The sequence below is a fragment of the Plecotus auritus genome (genome assembly GCF_963455305.1).
Source record: "Plecotus auritus genome assembly, chromosome: 6".
NCBI lineage: Eukaryota > Metazoa > Chordata > Mammalia > Chiroptera > Vespertilionidae > Plecotus > Plecotus auritus.
Window position 1 is genome coordinate 173,557,680 of NC_137773.1, and position 25,663 is coordinate 173,583,342.

Sequence of the window (25,663 nt, forward strand, 5' to 3'; positions counted from 1 at the left end):
TCCCCCAGAATCCACTTCTTTGTTAAACAACCCAGCTCCCCACCACGGCCGACCAATAGAGACAGATTCCTCGGAGATGCTTCTCCCAGGAATGCGAACGTTGGTTTGGGAAGATGAGGAGAACTCGGGGCCTGCCAGTCAGTCTGGGTGCCTGAGGTAGCCCGTCCGGGCCCCAGGGCATCTCTGATGAAGGCCCCCCTGAGGACTCAGTTTACCCCCTCCTTGGACTCAGTGAGAGATCCCAGTATGTTTCCAAAAAGTCCCTCGCCTTTTTCATAGACAGATACCAGCCTTTCCTGACATTTGCAACAGAAAGGCCTTCACCCAAGTCCTCAGTGGAGGAGAATGAGAACAGGAGGGGAGTGCGGGAGGTGGGAGGCGGGAGGAATAAGTCGTGTCTGCCCCCTCCTGGCGGCCACCCCGGGGTCCAAGGTCCAGGGTGCGGAGGGTGGCAGGCCGGGAGCTCCCTGGTTGACTGCCATCCCTCTCTGGCACCCCAGACCAGCGCGTGTCCTGAAAACCCCAGCAGGCCTTGCAAATGGGGTCTGGCTGTGAATATATAAAAGCTGTTTCTTTTGTGAAGATGTTGGTGACACATGTTTGCTTTCTACTCCTTAGGAAAGGAGAGGATAACAGGGGCGGGGTAGAAAGAAAACCTGAGTGACTTATTGCTTTCAGGCACGGCAGCTCGGCCGCCTGGGGAACTGGCCACAGAGGAGACCCTGCGAATCTGTTTCCTGAGCTCAGAACAGTGCAGAGCAGAGGCCCCGGGTCAAAACCCTGGCTCGGGGCGTCTGCACGGATTTGGGTCCATTTTCTCATTTTTATCAGCTTCAAGGGAAATGAGAAATCATAACCACACCCACAGGTCTTTCTCCTGGAACACTGCACCGAGGTAATGCCTGGCCGAGGGTAGCACTCCACACCTGTTAACTCAGGAGATAGTGCTCAGTGGCTCCTGACCTATGAACCCGCAATGTCACAGGTGTCTCCTCCATCTGTGTTATTTTCTAAACACGTACAATATCTGGGGGTGGGGGGGGGCGGTGAGCAATGGGTTGGGTCCCAGTCCCAGTGGGATGTGATGCATCGGGCCACAGCTCGAAGTGGCACCGTCACACCTCCCCACCGTCATGCCCTGGCCTCCCCTCTGGTGGATCAACTTTCTTGATCGTGGGAACCTGTGCCACTGGAGACGAGGGCATTTCCAGGAGAACACAGTACATTGTCTTTTCTCTTTAATCCTCACCTGAGGATATGCTTACTGGTTTTAGTGAGAGAAAGGGAGGGAGAGAGGGAGAGAGAGGAAGAGAGAAACATCGATGTGAGAGAGTAACATTGATCGGTTGTCTCCTGTATGCGCCCCAAGCAGGGACCGAACCTGAAACCTGGGTATCGTGCCCTGACCAGGAATTGAACCTGTACACGGGACGAGAGGAAGCTGTCACAGCTGGGGCTCAGGATGTCCCCATAAACAGACCTGTGACCGGCCGTGACGTCCGCTCACCATAGGCCGAGTCTCCACGTCACGTGGGCACCTCACCATGTCCCTGACCATGGCTCCGTGCAGACATGTATCTGAGGCCACAGAGAACTCCCAAACCGGGTCGGGGCCTCGGCTGGGACCCGAAGCACAATCGCCGTGTGTGTACCTTCCTCTGCCGAGAACACGGTGGCCACGGGGCTGAACGGCCCTTCGCCCTTGTTGTTGTAAACGCCCACTTTCACTTCGTACGGCGCAAAGGGCACGATGCTCTCGTTCCTGAACACGTATCGTGGGGCGTCGGGGGACGTGACCACGGTCTGGATCCAGGTGGTGACTCCCAGGGGGCGGAAGGCGACCACGTACCCAAAGCCCTCGCCATTCTGCAGCTCCTCGGGGACCGGCTGTGGAAGAGAGGGCTCCCGTCACCTAGGGGACCAAGGCTGGGTGCGTGCCGCTGCCAGCCCGGCCTGCAGGGGGCGCACCCGGGAGGAATCCACACAGTACTGAGTGGGTGCTAAGCCAAGGGGAAGCACAGTGAGACCCACATGGGCACTTTCATTCTGAAATTTTCCAAAGCTGTTCACGTGTCTGAGCATCTTGTAGCTCCACCTGAGTTCTGATTGATGATAATAATAACGATGTTGATGATAACAACAACAATAGTAAGTTGAATAACCACATCTCCTATGCCAAATAAATATCACCTTATCCCTCGTGTTGACTTTATGAACAGAAATCACACATGGATATGATAATTAAGTGCAAACCATAACATAAGAAAAACAGGAAATAAAAACACTCAAAGCTGCATTTGGGTCACATCAAAAATTCCTACTCCCATCCCATCATGATCTCGACTTTTAATGTCTTTCAACATCTTTAAATCATAGAGGCAATGCTAGTGCCGTCTGCTTTCAATGTGCTCATTAAAATTGTTCCTCATTATGACATCAAGCAGCAGCTGAGAGAAAGCCAGGCAGCCAGCACCTGAGGCGTCAGGGGCGAGTCCCAGGGGGTCCCTCACCAGCGAGCGTACAGCTGCTCGGGATGTTGCACGGGCAGCTGGGGGTCAGCAGCCGGGACCTGACTCTCCCCCTGGGTGTCCCAGCCTGATGACCTCGGGCAAATTATTTAATAACTCTACGCCTCAGTGTTCTGTCTATAAAATGTCACAACGATGCAGTTTTTAAAAATACGAAAAATGCTAGGAACGGTGATTAGCCAGCCTGAGCTTTAAAAGCATTAGCCTCCTGGCTGGTGTGGCTCAGTGGTTGAGCGTTGACCTATGAACCAGAAGGTCACGGTTCGATTCCCTGTCAGGGCACATGCCCAGGTTGCAGGCTCCATCCCCAGTAGGGGGCGTGCAGGAGGCAGTCAATAGATGATGTTTTCTCTCATGGCTATTTCTCTCTCTCTCCCCCTCTCCCTTCCTCTCTCTGAAATTAATAAAAACATATATTTTTTTAAAAAGCACTGGCTGCCAGCAGGACCCTAACAGCCTCCCTACCCCCCCCCCCCCTCGCCAGGTCCCAAGGACTGTGAGAACAGCAGGATTCCAGCCCCCCAGGAGCCCCCCACTTGAGGCCCCGAGGATTGTGGGAACAGCAGGGCCCTGAGGGGCAGATGCAACCCAGACACTCACCTCCCAGGTTATCACCAGTTCGGACCGGCTTCCGCCTCCCCCACTGACCTCGGAAGGAGACACTTCGGGGACTGTGAGGTTAGAGAGACAGAGGTGAAACCCTACTGGCCTTTGGCAACGTGTGCCTGAAAGAAGATGCGATCTTGCTCGTTTTTCATAATTGACATAATTTGATCACAGGCACATTCTGCGCACACGTGTGTGCGTATATGCAATGTATCCCTCCGGGTATGTACACACAGTGGGCCCTTGAGCAGCACTGATGCACGTGTTTTTCTCAGTGAACACCTGCACTGGTTTGGATCCGCGGCCTGGAGTCCACAATGCACAGAGGCAGAGCCGGCCGCATGCGCTGACCCGCAGTGTGCTGTACAGGCGGCTGAGCACCTTGTCCTTATTCACAGGGGTCCTGGCACCAACCCCAGGGGACACCGAGCTACAACTTAAGTTTCTGAGAGTCTGACTGTCAAATGTATGAGGGTCGGTGCCCCTAACCCCCACCTTGTTCAAGGGTAAGCTGTCTCTATCTTTGGGGGCAATCGGGACATCATTTACATTTGTGTGAAATGATCAAGGTTTCAACCTGTAAGAAAAAAATGGACTCGGTCTGAAGGTCTGTAAAACAAGGAAAAAGGACGACAGAACGGCAGCTTTACATAAAAATGCCCCGTCTGGAAGCCTCGAGGCCCGATGAGCTACTGACCGCACACGGGCACCAGTTTTCTCGCCCCCGTGAGCCTGCGCTGAGAAAGCCCCGGGACGCGGCTAGAATCCAGGGTCCCTGGGGCTGGTCTCGTTCACAGCAGCACGCACCACACCAGAAGGCGCTCAGCCACAGGGGACGCTCTTTAACATGCCAGGCGAGAAAATGAATGAGCACCAGGCCGACGTGGTCCCTGTGGCCCACAACATCCAGGCCTGGCATCGGTGCTATCTGCATCGCCCCGCGTGAGGCAGCATCACTCAAGTTATGGGAACGGGTGCCATCACGCCGATCCTGGCTTAGAACCGACATGGACACACGGGCTGTGTTTAAAACGCCGTTTTACGGAGTATCGCCCTCGTATTACAGAATCTGACAGGGAGCCGTTACGTCCCCTCGGATGCCTCGATCACGGGACAGGATGCACGCTTTTCTCATTTTTGGCTGTGATGTTAGGATATTTTCAGAATTGCCAAATAGTCGTATGGTTCACCTGAATCGTTTCCCGAGGTGGGACATTCTAGCAATGATTCTCTCCTGGCTGAATCCCAAGGGGCCGAAGGTCCCTCCTCATGCACTGTTTGAACTCAATGCGGTGGGGGGGGGGGGGGTGCAAAGCGAGGTTTCCTGGCCGCCAACTCCGAATCATCATTATCCCACAGTTTGTCAGGGCTCCTTACAAATGAGAACAGCACTTCCCTGCTAACAGGGTGACGATGTCAGCGAGTAATTATCACCTTAAGTGACAAGACCAGATCAACTCAACATGCATTAGTGGACGCTGACAATGCACTGGGCGCTGGAAATGTCAGGATGCATCCGAGGCACGTTCAGGGGAGTCTTTCTGACAAATGCCGTCCGGCCAGTCCTGCCGTTAAAGACGGGGGGATCATTGCGCCCATGGGTCACGGAGGCCGGTCCCCTGCTGGCCGGGAGACCAAGGCCGAGGGAAATGCAAGCTCGCACCCGGGGAACCTGCCAACCCATTACTCAGGAAACAAAACACTAACCTGCCTCTTCAGTTCTTACTTTTTCTGAGGGCAAACTGGGTTCTCCACCTCCGATTTTGTTGCTGGCTACAACCCGAAATTCGTACTCCACCCACGGGTTTAACTCCACTACAGTGGCAGTGTGTGTTTTCCCATCAATGACCTCAGGCACTACAAAGAGCAAGTCAGAGAGGTCAGAGTCTGCGTGGTTCGGTGCTGACTGGCAACCCACGGAGAGGTACCCACAGCATCGGCCTGACCCCTTACCTGTCCTGGCGGCCTGCCAGCCCACGGAGAACGGCGTCCTCGCCTGGACGGAGTAGGCGGTGATGGGGCTGTGGTTGTCGGGGCCTTCTGTCCAGGATACCTGGGCTGTTGTGTCTGTGATCTCTTCCACCTGCACGTTTGCTGGTGGCCCGGGGGAACCTGGGAAGGCAAGCAGGAGTAGCTAGGCCACACGTGTCACCCCCTTTTTCCGAAGGGAAGAACATGTCACATGACCACTGGAATACCGCCAGAATCCTATTTCAAAGGCACTTACAGAAAAGGCCATTTACCTGTAATAAAACTGCGCCCCCCCCGCCCCGCCCCGTCCCGCCTTCTGTTGTTAGGCTTAAATCTGACTGGGAGGCAGTCGTTCTGAAACCGGGATGCCTCACAGCAGCACATGACGCCTGCTTTGGAGGCCCCTGTTCAGAAGGATTTCTGCTCTTTTTCAAACTCAATGTCCTTTGCTTTGGGCGGGGTTCCCACTCCTGCCACCACTGGGCTCATCTCAGTCGTCCCAGCAGGTCATCCAGGCTGCTTTCTCTGGGAGACATGCGGGTCATCTCAGCCCAGCAGCAAAGCAGCACCTTGGAGAGCAGCTCAGGTTGTCTAGGCCAGTGGTCGGCAAACCGCGTTTGCCGCTCTGGTGACTAATGAGTTTGCTGACCACTGTCATATACTATCCTTTACCTCTTTGCACACAATTTGCCACAATTGCCTAATCCTCACAGCTTCCAACTACACAGTAACATTTAGTCAAGGTTGGCAAACTCATTAGTCAACCGAGCGGCAAACGGCGGCGGCTCGCGAGCTGCATGTGGCTCGTGAGCTGCGGTTTGCCGACCACTGGTAGGCATTCAGGATGATACTGATTCCTTTGGAGTTTCCATACACATGCACACACACGTGCACACATACACACACAAAACACAATGCACATGCATGTCTTCACACACCACACATGCACCCACACACATGTACACGCACACACAAATGCACACGTGTGTGCGTGCACACACAACTATTCCCTTTCATATTAAACTCCATCACTGACTTCACTACATGCTCACAGCACATCAGCTGCTGTGCAAAAGCTGTACAGAGGGTGGAGCTGAAATTTTTATTTCTTTGAATTTGCACCCTTCCTTACTGTCACATTCTCAGGGAGCAGGGAACAAATCAACAATAAAATCGCATGCTCCTCTGCCCCCTCGTCCTGGTTTAGCTGCAGGGAGACAGGCCCAGGGAAGATGTTCAATAAGAAACACGGTGGCATCGACGTTTACCTCTCACTACAAGGTCCGCGGCCGAGGAGACACTGTCCACCACACTCTGCACCACACAGACGTACTTCCCTGCGTGCTTCAGCTGGATGTTTCTGATCATCAAATCGCCAGATGAGCTCTGTGGGAATACACACGTAACGAGCACACTTTTATTCTGCAAACCAAACCCTCGTGAAGGCTGTGGCCACGGAGGAGACCTGTATCCAGAGAGAACACGTGTGGAGATGAAGCCGACACCCCAGAACGTATGGAAATAGAAACGAGAGGGTGAACACCACACAGGGGAGGGAAAACCACACAGGAAATAGAGGGGAAACCACACAGGAAATAGAGGGAAAACCACGCAGGAAATAGAGGGAACACCATGCAGGAAATAGAGGGGAAACCACACAGGAAATAGAGGGGAAACCACGCATGAAATAGAGGAGAAACCACACAGGAAATAGAGGGAACACCACACAGGAAATAGAGGGGAAACCACACAGGAAATAGAGGGAAACCACGCAGGAAATAGAGGAGAAACCACGCAGGAAATAGAGGGGAAACCACGCAGGAAATAGAGGGGAAACCACACAGAAAATAGAGGGGAAACCACACAGGAAATAGAGGGGAAACCACACAGGAAATAGAGGGAAAACCACACAGGAAATAGAGGGGAAACCACACAGGAAATAGAGGGGAAACCACACAGGAAATAGAGGGAACACCATGCAGGAAATAGAGGGGAAACCACACAGGAAATAGAGGGGAAACCACACAGGAAATAGAGGGAACACCACGCAGGAAATAGAGGGAACACCATGCAGGAAATAGAGGGGAAACCACACAGGAAATAGAGGGGAAACTGCACAGGAAATAGAAGGAACAGCACACAGGATATAGAGGGAACACCACGCAGGAAATAGAGGGGGAAACCACACAGGAAATAGAGGGGAAACCACGTAGGAAATAGAGGGAACACCATGCAGGAAATAGAGGGGAAACCACACAGAAAATAGAGGGGAAACCACACAAGAAATAGAGGGGAAACCACACAGGAAATAGAGGGAAAACCACACAGGAAATAGAGGGGAAACCACACAGGAAATAGAGGGGAAACCACACAGGAAATAGAGGGAAAACCACGCAGGAAATAGAGGGAACACCATGCAGGAAATAGAGGGGAAACCACACAGGAAATAGAGGGGAAACCACACAGGAAATAGAGGGAACACCACACAGGAAATAGAGGGAACACCACACAGGAAATAGAGGGGAAACCACACAGGAAATAGAGGGAACACTCCCAGGGCTGCAGACGGACTTCCATGGCTGAAGACCAGCTTTCCTCTGGGCATTTATGCTTCAAAAATAAATGAGGGCAGAGACCATGGTCTCAGAGTCTATTTCCTCCCACCAGGTGACACTTCTCTTTATCTCCAGCTCAGCACCCGCTCATGCTTTTCTCCGCTTCCCACCTGTGTGCAAATCTCCTGGGAAGAGGAGGGAATGCTTGGCTCTCGGGGGGGGGGGGGGGGGGGAGGGGGGAGGGGAGGAGGGAGGGGGATATTTGAGCAGCTGGGCTTGCTGGAGCTTTTTGAGCTTATGCACTTTCCCCAAAAAGGTGTGTTGGCTTTTTGTAATGAATGAATACTGCATATGCAGCACAGTCCCGATGACAAGGGCCCGAATGGGTTGAAGGCTGTGAGTTTGGGTTTTCACTTTCTAAATGGCCCCTCTCCCTCCTGAAAGACCACTTTGGAAACACTCGGGGTAAAAGACAAGCAGACAGACCTTCCCCGTATTCACGCCCACGCTGCCGCGGGCACACAATCTGAGGGAAGGGCTGTTACGTGTCTCCTTCTCACGCAGCAGGAAACCAATGTGCTGAATTGCGTGTGCTTAAGGGTCATGTCGCCGTGGAGGGCTTAGTGGTTTATGCAGATGGCAGAGTACTGTTACCAAGGCACAGGTCCATACGCCAATTCACAGGCCACGAACCAGCCTTTAGACAAAGACCTGAACTGCCAAGCGATGGAGATTCCGTTCTGAAACGTCATGTTTCCGCTCCCTGTCTCTTGTAGGGAGATGGCTTCATGTCTCCTGCAGAACCTACACCATGCAGGCCGTGGAGTGACAGCACGTGCAGTTCTCAACAACCCTCACTTGGTTAGAACCATGAATGAGGAGACCAGGCTTCCGAGATGGGATAAGCCTGATGGTCGAAGACAGATGTGGCGGTGAAATCATACTTAACTGAGGCTAGGATTCCAAACATCTCCCCTTCCTTTGCTTTTAAAAGATTACCTGCTGCCCTGCCAGCGTGGCTCAGTGGTTGGGCATTGACCTATGACCCAGGAGGTCACGGTTCGATTCCCAGTCAGGGCACATGCCTGGGTTGTGGGCTCGATACCCAGTAGGGGGTGTGCAGGAGGCAGCCGATCCATGATTCTCTCTGATCACTGATGTGTCTATCTCTCTCTCCCTCTCCCTTCCTCTCTGAAATCAATAAAAATATATGAAAAACAAAAAACAAAACAAAACAAAAAAGGACATCTGCAACCCAGGTATGTGCTCTTGACGGGGAATCGGACCTGCAACCCACTGGCGCACCAGGCCGATGCTCTAACCACTTGGCAACACCGGCCAGGGCTGACAGACATTTCCTGAACATCACAGTCGCGCTGCTTTTCGAGTCTACACAGCGCAGGAAGGAAGGGCCACTCACCCCGCCGACCTTCTCCAGGTGGGAGCCGTCCTTCTGGAAGTCGGCGAGCGCCCCGTTGAAGTACCAGGTGAACGCGACGTCCAGCAGGGGGTCGTGCCGCACCTGGCAGGGCAGGACCACGCTCTCGCCCACGGACACGTCCATGTTCGACGGCGCCACCGTTATTCTCGTGGGGTCTGGGGGCCGGGCGGGGCGGGGGGGGGGAGGCGGAATCAGGTTTTAAGCAAAACGCCAGCATTTTGTTTCCATGAAAGCGACGTTCCCAGGCCAACGGCACATCTAGCCTAGAGTGTGCGTGTCTGCCCCGGCTCACCGCCCCACGCCCTCCGAGTTTCAGATGGTTTGCAGCTTTCTCCTTCCACTAATTCCCTGCTTTCCATCCCCACTGTTTTCTTCCCACCTCAGCTAGGAGGTCAGCCTCCCAGGGCAGCAGCATCATCTGTGCTGATGACATGAGCCGAGGACCGGCATGCAGTAGGTGCTCAGGTTTGCCTTGAATGAGTAAATCAGGGCTGGGGACCCTTTTTCCTGCCAAGGGCTGTGTGGCTACTTCTAACATCATTCTCGGGCCACACAAAGTTATCAATTTAAAAACGAGCCTGCACCATTTGGCCAAACATTTCATTCGCTCACCCCTCATGCCTTGGCAGGGCCCGACCAAATGATTTCATGGGCCCTAGTCAGCCCGTGGGCCAGACATTTCCCATACATGAACAAAATAAATGCACAACTCTAAGGGACTTTCACTGATATCAAGGACCCTCCCAGGGTCCTGAACACCTCCAGACACCCTCGAGGATATGGGAAAAGACAGAGAGGATCCCCAAGACCTCACAGAGCAGAACAGCACGACGTAACACAGGTCACCAGCTCAGTGACCAGTGTGCTTCCGCCCGCGTGGGGACCCCACCTGTGACCACCAGGCGCGTGGAGTCGTTGGCCGTCCCGAACTGGTTTTCTGCGAAGCAGGTGTATGTCCCAGCGTCGGCCTTCGTCACATTGGCTATGCTGAGGCCTCCATCTTTTAGAAAAGAAATTCTAAAGGAAATACAAATTCGACAAGTAAATGGATAGCAGTCCCATTTCCCCCCAAATAAATAGCAATCGTACAGAATTGCTGCCTTACGCTAGTACTTTTGAGGTGTTCTTGGAAATAAAGGGAAATGGAAGTAAAGTTTCCATCCCCCGGGAAAGAGGACTTCACTGCATTACCGACATGGCGCCTAAATGTGGGAAATTCCAACATCAAATAAGTGGGAGATATTTCCCAAACAGGCAGGGGTGGCAGGTCCCTCGTGCCTTACCCTCACCAGTTTGGAGAAAATGAAAAGTAGGCTGAGACTATGTTCCTTAAATCCAGAAGAGGATCTCAGAAATAAGGAACCTGCTGGCCTTTCATTATGAAGCTGGGAGAAGCACATTCAAGCCAGGAAAATCCAGACTTAAAAATTATATATATATTTTTTATTGATTTCAGAGAGAGGAAGGGAGAGGCAGAGAGAGAGAGAGAGAGAGAAACATCAGTGATGAGAGAGGATCATTGATCGGCTGCCTCCTGCAGGCCCAATACTGGGGATCGAGCCCACAACCCGGGCATGTGCCCTGACCGGGAATCGAACCTACCCAAGGATTCTTCCCTCCCTTTTGTCAGGGAGGCAGAAAGGAGAAAACTGGTGGAGAAGTCTCAAAGGGGGAAGCATGAGTATAAACATGTGACTCACCCCGAAGGTGAATCCCACCGGTGAGAGTATTCTGCCCTGTCCCCCAAAGAGACTAGCACGGACGCGTAGCTTCCATCCATAAATGCGACCTGCTGTGACTAACACAGAAGAGTGATTTGCTGGAGGTGTTAATAAGCGAAGGAAGCGGGGAGATGATGTCGGGAGGCCTCGGAGACATTTATACGCGAGGCCACGGTTCGGAGTCAGAGGGAGGAGGTGGGACTGGGGGCTCCAGGAAGCTGGGCCCCACCCTGGGAGGGTGGCGAGCACCAAGACCAGGGACCAATGTCGCTTGTGGAATGACCGAGAGTTCAGCTTACACGGACGCTGCAGGCTGGTACCAGAGAACAGCCAGGCGATTACAGCCGTCTCCCAGTGCGGAGACAGTGTGACAGCAGAACTTTCCAGACACATAGGGACCCACTAGGAATATTGAAAGAACAGGAAATCCCCCGGGCACAAGGCTCAATAACCCTCACTCACAAGCCTGCCCTCTGCCCCGTTGCCCCCCTTCCCCCCCCCCAAGAGGAGGGGCAGCGTCCAAGGCAAGGCTGCCACTCAGGAGGCGCACCAACTCCAACACCAACACACGGACCCTCAAAGGCGGCAAACTCATCGCAGGAAAAGTTGTGAGCTCACTGGCTATCTTCTTCCACCACGGGTTCTTCCAGGAAGTTCTAAGAGGCCCGCCGGGCATTTCCTGGCCTACACACAGACAGACGCCCTTCAGGAAATGGAGGGAGAGACTGCTGCTCAGCAGCCAGCCTTCCAGAATCCGCACGGCCACAGAGCCTGTGGTGACATGGCTCCCTAAGCTTCCAGGGCATGCTTTCTGCAAAGGCCAGGGCCAAGAGGCGGGGGGCGCCGGCGAGGCACCAGTGTTAAATGTGGATTCATGAGATGAGCATTCGGAAGGAGGCTCTCCAGCTCGCTCTGAGGAGCGGCCAGCTCCACACTCTACCTCTATGTCCCCCTTAATTGGTCTTCCCCTTTCGTCGTCAAAGGGGTTATTTCACTTAACCTTGTGCATCTGCAGACGGTTTGGGATGATAAAGGTCATTACCCAGGCTGCTCTGAGGGCCCAGGCTGTGCTTCAGCGATGACATCGCATTTACGACCCTTACGAAGCCCTGTTTGTTCAGAAAATACACCCTTGTCTTGGCAACATGGACCTGAACTTTGGCCACAGTTGAGCATCGGTAATACCACAGTCTGATTAAAGCTGGGAAAAGTGTGGAGCCAGGGTTCCTGAGACCGTGGCTGTTCCGCTGGGTTCTGAGCGTCGCTGTAGTTGACTTGGTGCGAGTGGAAAGGACAGGCTGCCCCTGTGCCTCACAGGAGCGCATCTCAGAGGGGGTGGGTCACAGGAGGTGGCCAGGACGCAGGACGGTGCGGGAGGTCACGCGGAGATCTGGACTCCGTCTTCTGAGCACGTACGTGATGTCCATTCTCTCCAGGCAGCAGACACCGTCCTCCTCCCAAACTCGGGAGCTGGACCTGCCCCTGGGGAGGGTGGACGAGACCCCACTTTCCCTCTAGGCCCGGCTCCGAGAATCAGGTGGGCTTTCCCTACACACTCATCACACACTGTCACATGACACGCGTGGCAAAGAACCGCAGGAGTGACACGGAAGGAAGACCTGTGCGCCCCGCCCTCGGGCTTGGGAAGGGGACCCCAGCGGGTAACAAGGAGCAGGGCGTGGAGTAGAAGCCGGGTTTTCTAGGTCCGGAAGAAGCTGCAGCCGAGACGCAGTGAGCGCTCAGCTCCTCCCTCCTTCCTTTTGGCGAGAATTCAAAGGCAACACCACCCCCTCCTGCAGTGTATCTTGGAGTTACAACAGTCACTGTTGCTACTTCCAGAGAAAGAACCTGCTTTTCCTTAAACATATTCGCAGAAAAATGCAAAGGCAGCATGCAATGACGCCACAGGTTCCTACAACCGCAATACCATGTTTTCTTTGCGTTTTCAGGGAGGGGGTGTTGGGCTGCTCATGGGATTTGGGGCTTCCCTGGACTGGGGAGACATACCCAGTACGTAAAACTTCCATGCTGAGCCTGGATACAAAGTAACGTATCAAGTTTGAACAAGAAACTGGTGTGAAGTAGACACGTTAACCGGCCCTCCCTATGGGAATCATAGCATCGGCAAAATATTTTAAACGCGGCCTTAACGTTTATAATCCGTAAAGGTTATATTTGAAATATGGATTTAACAACCGCACGACGACCTGCAAAAGGTAGCCGATGCGATTTCTTTACTAATATGTGGGTGGAATTTATGTATTTAAGGTTTACCTAATGGAAAACAGTTGTTGTAAAAAAAAAATTTAGAAAGGTTTTTTTCTCATTGCTCATCCCTTTCCTTTTGAACCCAGTCCCGTTACTTACTCTTAAGCAGGGGTCCTCAAACTTTTTAAACAGGGGGCCAGTTCACTGTCCCTCAGACCGTTGGAGGACCGGGCTATAGTTTAAAAAAACAAAACAACTATGAACAAATTACTATGCGCACTGCGGGCCCGGGACGCGTCGGCTGCTAAGCAGGACAGGCAGCGGCACCCGGTGGGCTGGATACATGTCCTCGGCGGGCCGCATGGGGCCTGCGGGCCGTAGTTTGAGGACGCCTGCTCTTACGTACCTGGGCAACACGGTGGAAAAGGCGAGTATTACAAACAACATCGGCAGCTGCTTGGCCTGCACGGGAGACCCCGTGGGAAAGCCGCCCGAGCAGGTGCCTCACATAAACCACTCTCGTTTTACCTATGCGACTCCAGGCCCGGAGGTCAGGAAAGGGGCGTCCGGGCTTTGAGAGAAACGGGGCAGGGACGGTGTTGGGAGCCATTTGCCCAAAGGAAACACTGTCCTTGCCCTGCGGGTCCGGCAAGACCAGGTGTTCAGCCAACCGCTTGCTAAGAACGTGTGCCAAGCACATGGCACCAAGCAGAATGACGAACCCGGCGACGTAGGGCTTTCTGGCCCGTTCCACAAGCAGAGGCGACACCAAGACTCAGGCTGAGCGACCTGTCCCACACGTGGCCGCTCCTCTCTCTCTCTCCATGGGCTGAAGTTAAATCAAACAGCAAATAAAACTCACCGTTCACTTCTCCTGGCCCTGGCAGTAATGGGCGTGGTGACTCGCAGGCTGCATACACATGTAGGCATACAACAGAACGACATGCATACGCACGCAGACACATGAGCAGCCTGCCCTTGTCAGGGCGGAAGTTTAGATTCTGCTCCGAAGGGATGTCACCGAATGGATGGCTCAACGCGTCCCCCAAAAGCAAAGGGGACCTGCATTTCTCGAGCTTTTACAGGACCTGAAGCTGCTCATGAAGGTGGGATGAGACGAATGTAAAACGGCATGTAAGACTTTAAGGAGCCCTAACCGGTTTGGCTCAGTGGATAGAGCATTGGCCTGTGGACTCAAGGGTCCCAGGTTCGATTCCGGTCAAGGGCATGTACCTTGGTTGTGGGCACATCCCCAGCAGGGGGTGTGCAGGAGGCAGCTGATCGATGTTTCTCTCTCATCGATGTTTCTAACTCTCTATCTCTCTCCCTTCTTCTCTGTAAGAAATCAATAAAATATATATTAAAAAAGAAGACTTTAAGGAAATTCAGGCATCTGCATGCAGTCTTAGTGAGCCTCGTGGGTGTGCAGGTCTGAACTTGAACACATGCATGAGCCTGTGTAACCATGTCACAACCCAGCCCTAGAAGAATCCCCTCATCCCTACCCTACACCCCCCCTCGCCCCGTAACCCCGACAGTCACCCTCTCCACCCACTCTCAGCTCTGCAAGCAGGGACTGCTGTTCTCTGTCCCAAAGCTGTGCCTTTTTCAGGAATATCATAGACATGGTACCCCCAGCACATAATGCTGATGGCATTTTAACAGCCACCTGCTACCTATATGCAAAAAATACACAGAGAATGGGTTAATACGTTTTATAAACACTGTCCGCATCATGGTCACTAATATTCGGGAGAAATGCCCCCTTTTAGAAGCATTTAAATTTCTACATTAAATGCTGCATAGAACATAAAACAATTTTAATGTGTTTAATTAGAAATAATGGGCCATCCTTCCACTTGCCTCTGAATGAAGTCCATTGCAGTAAAGCATCTACTGTGATAAGCAACAGCATTCAGGTGAAAGCCCCATTAAAAAAAAAATAATAATTGGCTAATGCATTTTAAATGCTACCAAGGGATACGGGAGAGCTCAACATCCTTTAAAATGTGCCAACGGGAGGTTTCTTCTTGCTGATGGTGCCTGTTCTCATTGTCCGGGGCCTTTTTCAAGTTTACTTTGCTTAAAGGAGAAAAGTCCTCCCATTTTCATTCCGGTCTTGGAAACGCGTGGGTTTGAGGAAATGGGTAAACGCCACAGCTCGGAGATACTGATGCGTCTGTCCTGAGGCCTTGGATGCTTGGCAGGGGGGGCGTGGGTCAGGGAGGGCGTGGGTCAGGGAGGGCGTGGGTCAGGCGGCGCTAGGTTCAGAACCAGTGCTTCCTGCAGGGAGGGGGCGGCACTTCTTCTCAACAGGGGGCGGCACACCCAGAAAATAAACAGCAGGAACATCCCCAAACAAAACCAACTTCGCTCCCTGTCGACACCGGTGATTTCAACGTTTAGCGTGCCTGTCCACCAGGGGAGTCACGCTGACCTTTGACTTGAGTTGACTTAATACATGCATTACTTGTACATTGTAGCCGTTAGCCATTTAAATGGGATTGTAAAGCAGGCCTCCTCCACTCAATTGCTACGTTTCCACCCACTTCCCAGGTGAGAGGCAGACCCTCCCACGTGCCGACAGGTGACAGGTACCCGCCGAGAGCACCTGGTCCACCGCGTGGTTTCCCCGGCCGTCCCCTGCTCACGGCTCCTGCATTCTGTCTGCAGCTCAGCCCCTCTCCTGAGCCCCGATTTGTCCAGTGAACCTCAAGCGCACAGACACATCCAGCTGGTTCTTCCACACCCACTGCACACTCCGCTAGCCCCAGATGAACATGCATGCCCTGCCTCTGTCCTGCTCCTTCCGGAACCTTCCGTCTCCCTGACCAGGTCTTCCATGCACCACCCTGGTGCTCACGCTGGAAAATGAGGATTCACCCTGGACTCCTTCCTATCTTCCCGTTTCTTCAAATCATGAACCCCATCCTCTCAGAGGTCCTGCTGATCCAACCTCCCTCCCGGACCCTCCTCTCCATTCGCACGCCATTTCCTTAGTTCAGGCTACCATTTGCTAACTGGGCATCTCCATCCCAGTCCACGCTCCCCATGGCCACCGTGCCCATTTTCTGTTGTTGTTGTTAATCCTCACCAGAGGATATTTTCCCATTGATTTTTAGAGAGAAAGGAAGGAAGAGGGAGAGACACAGAGAGAGAAACATCAATGTGAGAGAGACACATTGATTGGTTGCCTCCCGTACGAGCCTCCACCAGGGCCAGGATTCAGCCTGCAAGCGAGGTGTGTGCCCCTGACCAGAAATGAATCTGGGACCCTTCAGTCCAAAGGCTGATGCTCTATCCACTGAGCCGAACAGGCTAGGACCACCACTCCAGTTTTTTAAAACAGAAATCTGACCTCTGACGTTGCTACTTTACTTCTGCTGCCCCCCAGTGCCCACAGAACCGAGTCCGGACTCCGCAATTCAGCAACCACGTCATTCCCAGTAAGGCCCCTGCTCACCCGGCTGCACCCCTCGGAGGGTGCTGTCCCCTGGAGGGTCACGGAGCCTTCATCACTGCAATGCAATGCCCAGGCCTCTGTGCCCCCACACGTGCTGTTCCCCTTGCCTGGCACGCTTCTCCAAGAACCCTGGGTCCTCCAGAAGACCTGCTCCTGCTCCCTCACATGCAGACGGGCCTTCTCAGGGAATCACGGAGCCTCCTGTTCTTCCCCAAGTGGGCACCCCTGTGACCCCTGTGTCACCTTCACAGACTCCAAGAAGCTGAGAACAAGGGGAGTGATGTGTCTGATAAATACCTAGCCTGGCCAGCGTGGCTCAGTGGTTGAACATCGACCTATGAACCAGGGGGTCACGGGTTCGATTCCAACTCAGGGCACATGCCCGGGTTGCAGGCTCGATCGCCAGTGTGGGCGTGCAGGAAGCAGCCAATCAATGCTTCCCTCTCATCATTGATGTTTCCCTCTCTCCCCCTCTCCCTTCTTCTCTGAAATCAATAAAAACACATTTAAACAAAGACTAAATACCTAGTGACTAGCCTGCAGCTGGTCCTCAAAATATTTCCAAACGGAAGGACGAGCACTTAACGCTGAGAGGCCGGGTCGCTCTCCGCATCGTAAGCCTGTTATCTACTCAGAGCAGCTCTTCCAAGACCTCGCCTGGGAACTAACCCCTATTCCCCGAGCCTGAGCCGCTCTCTCCACCTGAAAGCAACGCTGATGTCTTCACCATGGCTCTGCCACGCGGGAGTCTCGCGGGGATCGGAGGGGAAATCCTGTCTAAGACCAAGTCCTCTCAGTGAAGAGGGAGAGAGCGCTATTTTAGATTCCAGGGCCCGACTGCTGTTATCAGGAGGGGACTGCAGAACAAAACAGGCTATCCTGGTCTTGCAACACCTCCCATGGCGTTGGAATGGGACTGCGTCTCACCTCCTATTGAAAACCTAGAATGTGGAAAATAAAGGATGGAATCCTCATTGGGAATGGAGCCGGCCAGCCTGAAGGGGGCGCTGTTCCGCTCCGGCACCTGGACCCCAAAGAGGAGGCCAGACCAGGGCAGCGGAGGAGGGAAGGGATCCTCCTGGTCAGCAGAACACCCCACCTGTCAGGCCTCACCTGCACCTCTGGCTGAGCGCCTGTGACATTAGCCCCGCCCCCGGGATGCTGTTACCGCCCCAGCTCCTCCAAAGGCCCCTCCTCCCCTCCTCCTCTGGGATCAAGCCCAGCTACTCCGTGACCCAAGGAGGCTGCATCCCAGCTCCCTGTCCCCGGGGCATCCCCCTGCTATTCCGGAGCAAACCCGTCTCGCACGTAAAATAACTGCCTGTTTCGATCGTTTCTAAGGCCCACAGGTATCCCTGTGGAAAGTGGGAGGAAACCAAGCCACACCTCGGTGGCCCGAATACCTTCCATCCTCCCGCACGGTCACCCCTCCTCTCTTCCAGGAGCACAGGGCCCGGGGGGCGGCTCGGGGCCGGCAGTCCAGGCCCACGGCGCTGCCCACCTGCGCCCGCACCAGCTTCTTCATGGGAGCCGTGGAGAAGTCCGGAGCGGAGGCTGGAGAGGAAGGAGGAACAGGAGAGAGGACCAGGGCTCAGATTAAAAATACAGAAGCCACGGGGGCGTAGGCCTTGCTTAGAAACCCCGGCCCACTCCCCGGGAAAACCGTCGATGTTATCAGATGTGGGAATATAAAAATAAGTATTTATGCCCGGCCAGCGTGGCTCAGTGGTTGAGCGCCGACCTATGAACCAGGAGGTCACGGTTCGATTCCTGGTCAGGGCACAGGCCCGGGTTGCAGGCTTGATCCCCAGTGTGGGGCATGCAGGAGGCAGCCAATCCATGATTCTCTCATCATTGATGTTTCTCTCTCCCCCTCCCTCTCCCTTCCCCTCTGGAATCAATAAAAATAAATTTTAAAAAAGAAAAAAAGAAAAGCAAGCATTTCTGCTTCTGGCAAAATGGAGGGTTTAGGGAAAATAACGAGACAAGAGAAGGGGCGTCTCACCCAGCACCCGGAGCTCGGCGCTGGAGTAGGCGAGGCCGTGCTTGTTCTCCGCCAGGCACTGGAACATGCCCGCGTCCGCCACGCTCAGGTTCACGATGCTCAGGGCGCCGTTTTCCAGCTGGATCCGCTCCTGCTCGGAGACAAAGACCTCCCCCAGGTAAGTGTGTTTCAGAGCAGCAAACTGCTGAAAACTACTTTTTTTTTTTTTTTTTTTTTGGTTAATCCTCCCTGAGGATATTTTTCCTATTGACATTTATTTATTTATTTTTATTGTTCCCATTGACTTTTAGAGAGAATGGAAGGGAGGGGAGACACACACACAGAGAGAGAGAGAAATATCTATGTGAGAGAGACACATGGACTGGCTGTCTCCCACAGGTGCCCTGACTGGGCTGGGACTGAACCCAGGGAACATGCCCTTGACCAGAGTCGAACCAGGGACCCTTCAGTCTGCAGGCCGACGCTCCATCCACTGAGCAAGCACCAGGGACCCTTCAGTCTGCAGGCCGACGCTCCATCCACTGAGCAAACCCAGCCAGGGCTGACTACACCTTCTTCACCAGATCCTCCTTCCTTTCCTCAGATTATCAGACAACCTGCCTTGAAACTTAAACTCTTCTTCATGTGAAAATGTGGGACTGGTGAACGTGAGAGCCACACACTGAGATACTAGCAAGCATGTCGGTCCAAAGGGACATCCGTAAGTAACAAGGACAGGGAACATGGTGCCACCACGTAACGCTCCCAGAACGCCTTTAAAGCACATACATTTTTATTGATTTCAGAAAGGAAGGGAAAGGGAGAGGGAGATAGAGCTTTAACACTACGGACCCTTAAAAATGTCCCAAGCTTTCCATCTCCTCAACTGGAAAGGTTTTCACCATTTTTTTTTTTAAATCACGTTGATGAAAGACATTATACATTTTGTGCATTAAAAATGGGGCTTGGCCGGTGTGGCCCAGTGGTTGAGCGTCAACCTATGAACCAGGAGGTCATGGTTCGATTCCTAGTCAGGGTACATGCCCGGGTTGTGGGTTTGATCTCCAGTGTGTGCCGTGTAGGAGGCAGCCGATCAATGATTCTCTCTCATCACTGATGTTTCTATCTCTCTCCCTCTCCCTTCCTCTCCGAAATCGATAAAAAAATATATATTTTTTAATAAGTGATGCAGCATCGCATAGACTAAATTCACAAAAATCACTCTTTCCCCATGAAATGCCAAGTCAGGACGCTCTCCCACCTGCACCGCTACTCACACACGGATACAGGGACACAGGGACACAGGGACAGAGGACGGATGCCCAGGGACTGGCCTCACCTCCAGCGCCAGGGCCTCCCCGTTCCTCAGCCACCGGTAGGAGGGCTTGGGCTTCCCGCCGGCCCGGCAATCCCAGCGCAGGCTCTCCTCCACCGCAGCCTCCACGTCTCGGATGAGCTGGACCCAGTGAGGCTTTGCTGCAAGGGAAGGAACGCGTCAACCCCCAGCCGAGGAAAGAATAAAGACGTTCTCCACGGACACGCCAACGGGCACAAGACTGCGAGCACGGACGGACGTGAGCACTGAGCCCGAAGCTGTTTCATTCCCTCCATCCCGACCCCGCGGATTCATCAACGTTTCCACATGGACGGGGAGGTGGCCACGGTCACTTCTAAGCCGAGCGCTTCCCCTGTTGTCTGCTTTTGAGCTCTGTGCATTCTGGGACACTCTCCGGTCTCTGTGAGTCGACGGGAATGCAGGGACACGGACTAGGTTTTCATTTCTTTTGTGTCGCAACTGATGCTGACTTAATCTGGGAGGGACAGCAGGTATCTTCATGATGCCCTAAGCCTGTGGTCGGCAAACTCATTAGTCCACAGAGCCAAATATCAACAGTACAACGACTGAAATTTCTTTTGAGAGCCGAAAACCGGCTTCTGAGCATGGGCCACGAAGTTTCAATCGCACTGTATGTGCGCGCCCACATGTGGTATTCTGTGGAAGAGCCACACTCAAGGGACCAAAGAGCCACAGGTGGCTCCGAGCTGCGGTTTGCCGACCACTGCCCTAAAAATTCCCATCCACAGGAGAGGGACTTCTGTGGCCGAGGAAAAAATATGTCCTCCAAGTCAGGGCTAACTCCCAATGACAGGCAACCCAGCGGGCGTCTCCCGAGCCTCGGTGTGAATTAAAATGAAAGCAGAGAAGGTGGATAAAGGGGTTCCATCGGAATCATGTGTGTTTTTTATGGAAAAAGGGGTAACTTGGGTGCCCATAAATGATGCATGAAGAACCATTGTATCCAGTGGATTGATCATCTTCCCTGATGCTTTATATTTTTTATTGATTTCAGAGAGGAAGGGAGAGGAAGAGAGAGAGAGAGAAACATCAATGATGAGAGAGAATCATTGATTGGCTGCCTCCTGCACGCCCCATATTGGGGATTAAGCCTGCAACCTGGGCATGTGCCCTGACCGTGACCTCCTAGCTCAGTGGTCGGCAAACTCATTAGTCAACAGAGCCCAATATCAACAGTACAGCGATTGAAATTTCCTTTGAGAGCCACATTTTTTAAACTTCAACTTCTTCTAACGCCACTTCTTCAAAATAGACTCGCCCAGGCCGTGGTATTTTGTGGAAGAGCCACACTCAAGGGGCCAAAGAGCCGCATGTGGCTCGCGAGCCGCGGTTTGCCGACCACTGTCCTGGTTCATAGGTCAATGCTCAACCACTGAGCCACACCAGCTGGGCTTCACTTTTGTAGAAGGTTACTCTTTGGAACGTTCTCTTTGCAGATGAAAGCAAAATACCACCTACAACGAAAGCCACTCAGTACACAGCCTGCTCCAGGGCCAGGTCTCAGCTTGCACCTCGGACCCCAAACGGGGGGGCGGGTTGTCACGCTGGTTCCATGTCCTGTGTGATGCGGGCGGGGGCTCATGTAGGCATTCACCAGACGGAGGAACAGTTTACCTATTTCTAACTAATTGCAACCCTGGGAAGCTATGTCCTCTCAATTTCTCTCTCATAAAATGCTGTCTGCAAAAAAAAAAGAAATTGAAATGAAAACATAGCTGTTCGGCGGTTAGAGGAATTGGACCTATGTTTTACCTTATTTCATTCCTTTACGTAAACTGCGTGCCCGCCCTGAAGTAGCCAGTCCAAAAGCACTTCTTTACCTGGAAATGCATTCTCTTTTTGCAGAAATTATCGGCCGGCAGAATGTGGCTGCAAACAGGCCTCCCACGTGAGCCCTTGACGGACACGCGAGTTTCCCCGCAAGATTCTCCCCGGGCTCCCGCGCTCATGTCTCCTCCAAAGGGGAGGACACCCCGCCCGTCAGAGCCAGCCCTGGAGTTACGGCCGCCACTTTAACTGTGACACCCCCCTTATTCCGTCAGATGAGATCCAAATACCCTATCAGACCGTCTTCTACAGCAAACCCTAGGCCCGCTAACCAGAGAACTGGCGTAACTTCCGTGAAACGGTGTCTCCCTGGTTTCTGAGGTGTAGACACGACACGACGGACGCCAGCTGCGGCCTCTCCCCTTCACGGAGGTTGCCTACGGTGCCTCCATTTCCCTTCTTTGTCCCCCAAACAACCCGGGTTTTCACGGAGCCATCCCCTCGTCCATCTCCTCACATCACCCATAAAACCCGGGACACCCTGATCTCGTTCCCGTTCTGAACAGTTTCTCTGAACTTGTCTACGTGTCTCCTTGGCGGGCTTGCTTCAGCATCGGCGTGGGGGCCGTGGGACGGGACTGGCGGAGGGAATTCGTGGTGCTTTCGAGAGAGGAAGGGTGATGAGGATGGACGTGTTGGTCGCCCCAGCAGCCACTCGGTGACTATCACGAAACTCACATGCAGAGAAAGGGAACAGATGGAGCCATGAAAACGGGGGGAAAATCACAGAGAAGCCGAGCCCGGGCTGAACCCTGAGGCGGCTGACCACCCCCCCAGCTCCGCCTCCCTGTCCTGGGTTATTACTGATTCGGGGATGCTGTCCCTGCAGCTAACATATTCCTCCGGAAGCATTAAGACAGTTGGACCAGCCCAGCCGGCGTGGCTCCGTGGTTGAGCATCAAGCTATGAACCAGGAGGTCACAGTTCAATTTCTGGTCAAGGCACATGCCCGGGTTGAGGGCTCAATCCCCAGGGTACAGCATGCAGGAGGCAGCCGATCCATGATTCTCTTTCATTATTGATGCGTTTCTCTCTCTCTCCTCCTCTGCCTGCCTCTCTGAGAGCAATAAAAACATATTTAAAAAGAAAAAAAAAAGACAGTTGGACTGGCCCGTGTGTGTCTGCACTGGGCCAGGCAGCGGCCGCTTGAAAGGAGGAGATGACCTATGATACCAGAACCAACGACTTGCTTTGCAGGGGCCTGAGAGCATTCCAGCCATGGGGCGGGGGGGGGTTGGGGGAGGGAGGGGAAAGGAGGGAGAAGGTGCCCCGCCCATCTCTGCCTCACCCACTGGCACACAGACTGGACACCTGTGTCCCCGCAGGTTGGCGTGGTGCCCTCTAACCTAGGTGTGCAGGAGAGTGAGCTGCAAACACGCCTCCCTGTCGCTCCTGACAGCGTCCAGGAATCAGGGCCAAGGCCCATGACGCTCCGGTTTTTCTCAGGGGACATAATAACCCGCCCCATTTTAATGTGTGTCTTTGGGAACTTTTTCCTCCCTGAAGCATTTATGTGGCCGCCCAGTGAGCAACCTGCTTCAATCCCCAGCTTCCAAGGAAAATCGGACGCTGCCATTTTTCCCTCACAGAGTGGACCATTCCCACTAGTTTTTGATGTTTCTAACCATTATTCTGCAGATATATATTCACTCACTGACATGCTCATGTCTTTATGGTACATTTTACTCAATTATCCATTTATATTTTTGAAATCATGCTGTCATCAAAAACCTAGGGTATTATTATTATTTTTGAATCCTCACCTGAGGATATTTTTCCATTGATTTTTAGAGTGTGGAAGGGAGGGGGAGAGACAGAGAGAGAAACATCCATGTGAGAGAGACACATCGATCAGTTGCCTCCCACACGTGCCCCGACCAGGGCCAGGGATGGAGCCTGCAATTGTGGTACACGCCCTTGACTGGGATGGAACCCAGGATTCTCCAGTCAACAGGCTAATGTTCTATCCTCTGAGCAAAACTGGCCAGGACCCCCCCACACCCCCCCAAAAAAAGGACCTAGAATATTTTTAATAAAATGTATTTGGAAAATTTTTTTGAATAAAAGACGATCTAATTTTGCTACATATAGACTCTAAATGAAGGTCACATGATGATCCTTTCCCTTCCAGAGTGGAGGGGTACATTGAATAAATGTGGTCACAGATCCCAGGCAGCCCACAGGCAGTCCCGTCTCCGGAGGGACAGACACTGAGGTCAGGACCCGGTGCCCACAGCGCATCTAAAGCAGTAACACCTGCTTCCCAGCACAAGCTCCCGTCTGCTTAGCAAAGATCATGAACATATCAAACCACATGTTCTAGGAAGATGTCTCCCCTGGACATGGTTACATGTCTAAAAGGTTATTGTCAGAACAGAAAGTGAACTATTTCATTACTAGAGGCCCAGTGCACAGATTCGTGCACCGGTGGGGACCCTGGGCCTGGCCTGCGCCCTCTCGCAATCCTGGACCCCTCGGGAGATGTCGGACTGCTGGTTTCGGCCCAATCCCCACAGGCCAGGCCGAGGGGCTCCATCGGTGCAAGAATTTGGTTAATCTTTTCCCCCCCTCCCCCTCCCCCTTTCCCTCTGAGATTCATCCGTCTGTTCCATGTTTCCATGCCTGTGCATTGAGCGTCTGCCCCCTGGTGATCAGTGAACCTCATAGCTACCGGTTGAGTGGTTGAATGGTCAGACGGTTGCTTAGGCTTTTATACATAGATAGATCATAGGAATCATTTTAAAATGCAGAGAAAGAACATGGAATGCCTCCAACTGCAGACTTCTATGTCTTTTCAACCCCTTTTATGATATTCATCCTGATTTCACAAAATGGAGACCAAGGTGGACCCCAGATTCTGCCATGACCTCCCGCCCCGCCCACCTCAGCGTTTGATAAGAGAGACACTCCCACTCCCACTGACCCATGGGGACGGGGACACCGACCACGGGGACACCGACCGTAGTAAGTGAGACGCCCGCGGGCCACGTTTCTCCCCCGGGAATTCTCGGCGAGGCACTCGTAAGAGCCCGCGTCCTCCTGCTCGAAGCCGGGGATCTCCAGCACACCGCCGAACTTCCGCAAGGTCACTTTTCTGGGCAACGGCCGCCCGTCACCCCTCCTCCAAGTGATCCGGGGCACGGGGCTGCGAAGAAACGCGGCACGTTAGTTGCTCTTGTAAATGGAAGCCTGGACAAGTACCGCTTCGGTCTGGGTCCAGAACAAGACAACAGGTTTCCGTCCTCGTCGATTACACAAACCCGGGGCCTCGCCCGACCTCAGGCTCCCAGCGGAATAACCTAAGTGCTGTGTTTTCCTGAGTGAATGCATGATTTGGTGTCCAAGGTCTAACCTACTCACTGCATGGTCATAGGAGCGAGGAAAAGAACCCTAACACCGATTCTTTACAAAATGAGGCAGAGGCACGTGCAGCAAAGGCCTTTAGAGTAAACGATACGGGCGCACCCCCCTGCTGCTTTATTTTTCTTTTGCTTCTAAAGGAAAGAAAGGAAGAAAGTGAGGCGAAGCAGAGTCGGTCAAAAACCATCTCGATCCCTTACGGCACCTGCCGCTCAGCGCGTCGGCGGGAGGGCCACGGCACTTACTTCCCAAGCGCGAAGCATTCCAGCCTCACGGTGGACCCTTTCGCGGCCGGAAGAGTTTCTGGAAACTGGACTTCTATTTTCGGTTCGTATTCAGCCATCACACCTGTAAATGCACAATGCAGATTGCACAGTTTCACCGTTACGTTGGCAACCGGCCCCTTTCCCTTCAAGACAGCTTTCTCTTGCTGCACCAAGGACTCACTTCCCACCCGTTAGCGGGTTCGGACGCCGAGCTGACTCGGGCCACATGGGCAACATGAATAAGCATCCTCGGATTCCAAGGTCCATGAACTACCGTGTACGGAACAGGTCTGAGCAAACCACCATGTGTTTTCCGTTGTATGACGTGGGTGGCTTTGGTATTGTCTGTCCCGTTAGGACATTCCCGGTCAAAGTG

The 25,663-nt window shown here is 53.2% G+C and overlaps 1 protein-coding gene across 4 annotated transcripts in view; it reads right to left on the bottom strand.

Annotated features, from left to right (window-relative positions):
• CNTN3 (contactin 3) overlaps positions 1 to 25,663 on the bottom strand; it is a 141,419-nt gene that overhangs the window by 15,617 nt on the left and 100,139 nt on the right. For 2 of the 4 annotated variants that reach the window (XM_080671955.1, XM_080671954.1), the window contains exons 7-18: positions 25,267 to 25,369; positions 24,622 to 24,806; positions 19,817 to 19,953; positions 18,499 to 18,628; positions 17,897 to 18,047; positions 9,991 to 10,118; positions 9,081 to 9,256; positions 6,374 to 6,491; positions 5,088 to 5,246; positions 4,842 to 4,991; positions 3,129 to 3,199; positions 1,653 to 1,887 (exon numbers count right to left, since the gene is read on the bottom strand). In XM_080671955.1, coding sequence (XP_080528081.1) covers positions 1,653 to 1,887; positions 3,129 to 3,199; positions 4,842 to 4,991; positions 5,088 to 5,246; positions 6,374 to 6,491; positions 9,081 to 9,256; positions 9,991 to 10,118; positions 17,897 to 18,047; positions 18,499 to 18,628; positions 19,817 to 19,953; positions 24,622 to 24,806; positions 25,267 to 25,369 — 1,743 coding nt within the window. The remainder of the gene's footprint in view (positions 1 to 1,652; positions 1,888 to 3,128; positions 3,200 to 4,841; positions 4,992 to 5,087; positions 5,247 to 6,373; positions 6,492 to 9,080; positions 9,257 to 9,990; positions 10,119 to 17,896; positions 18,048 to 18,498; positions 18,629 to 19,816; positions 19,954 to 24,621; positions 24,807 to 25,266; positions 25,370 to 25,663) is intronic. The other 2 variants (XM_080671956.1, XM_080671957.1) reach the window with 1 other exon arrangement.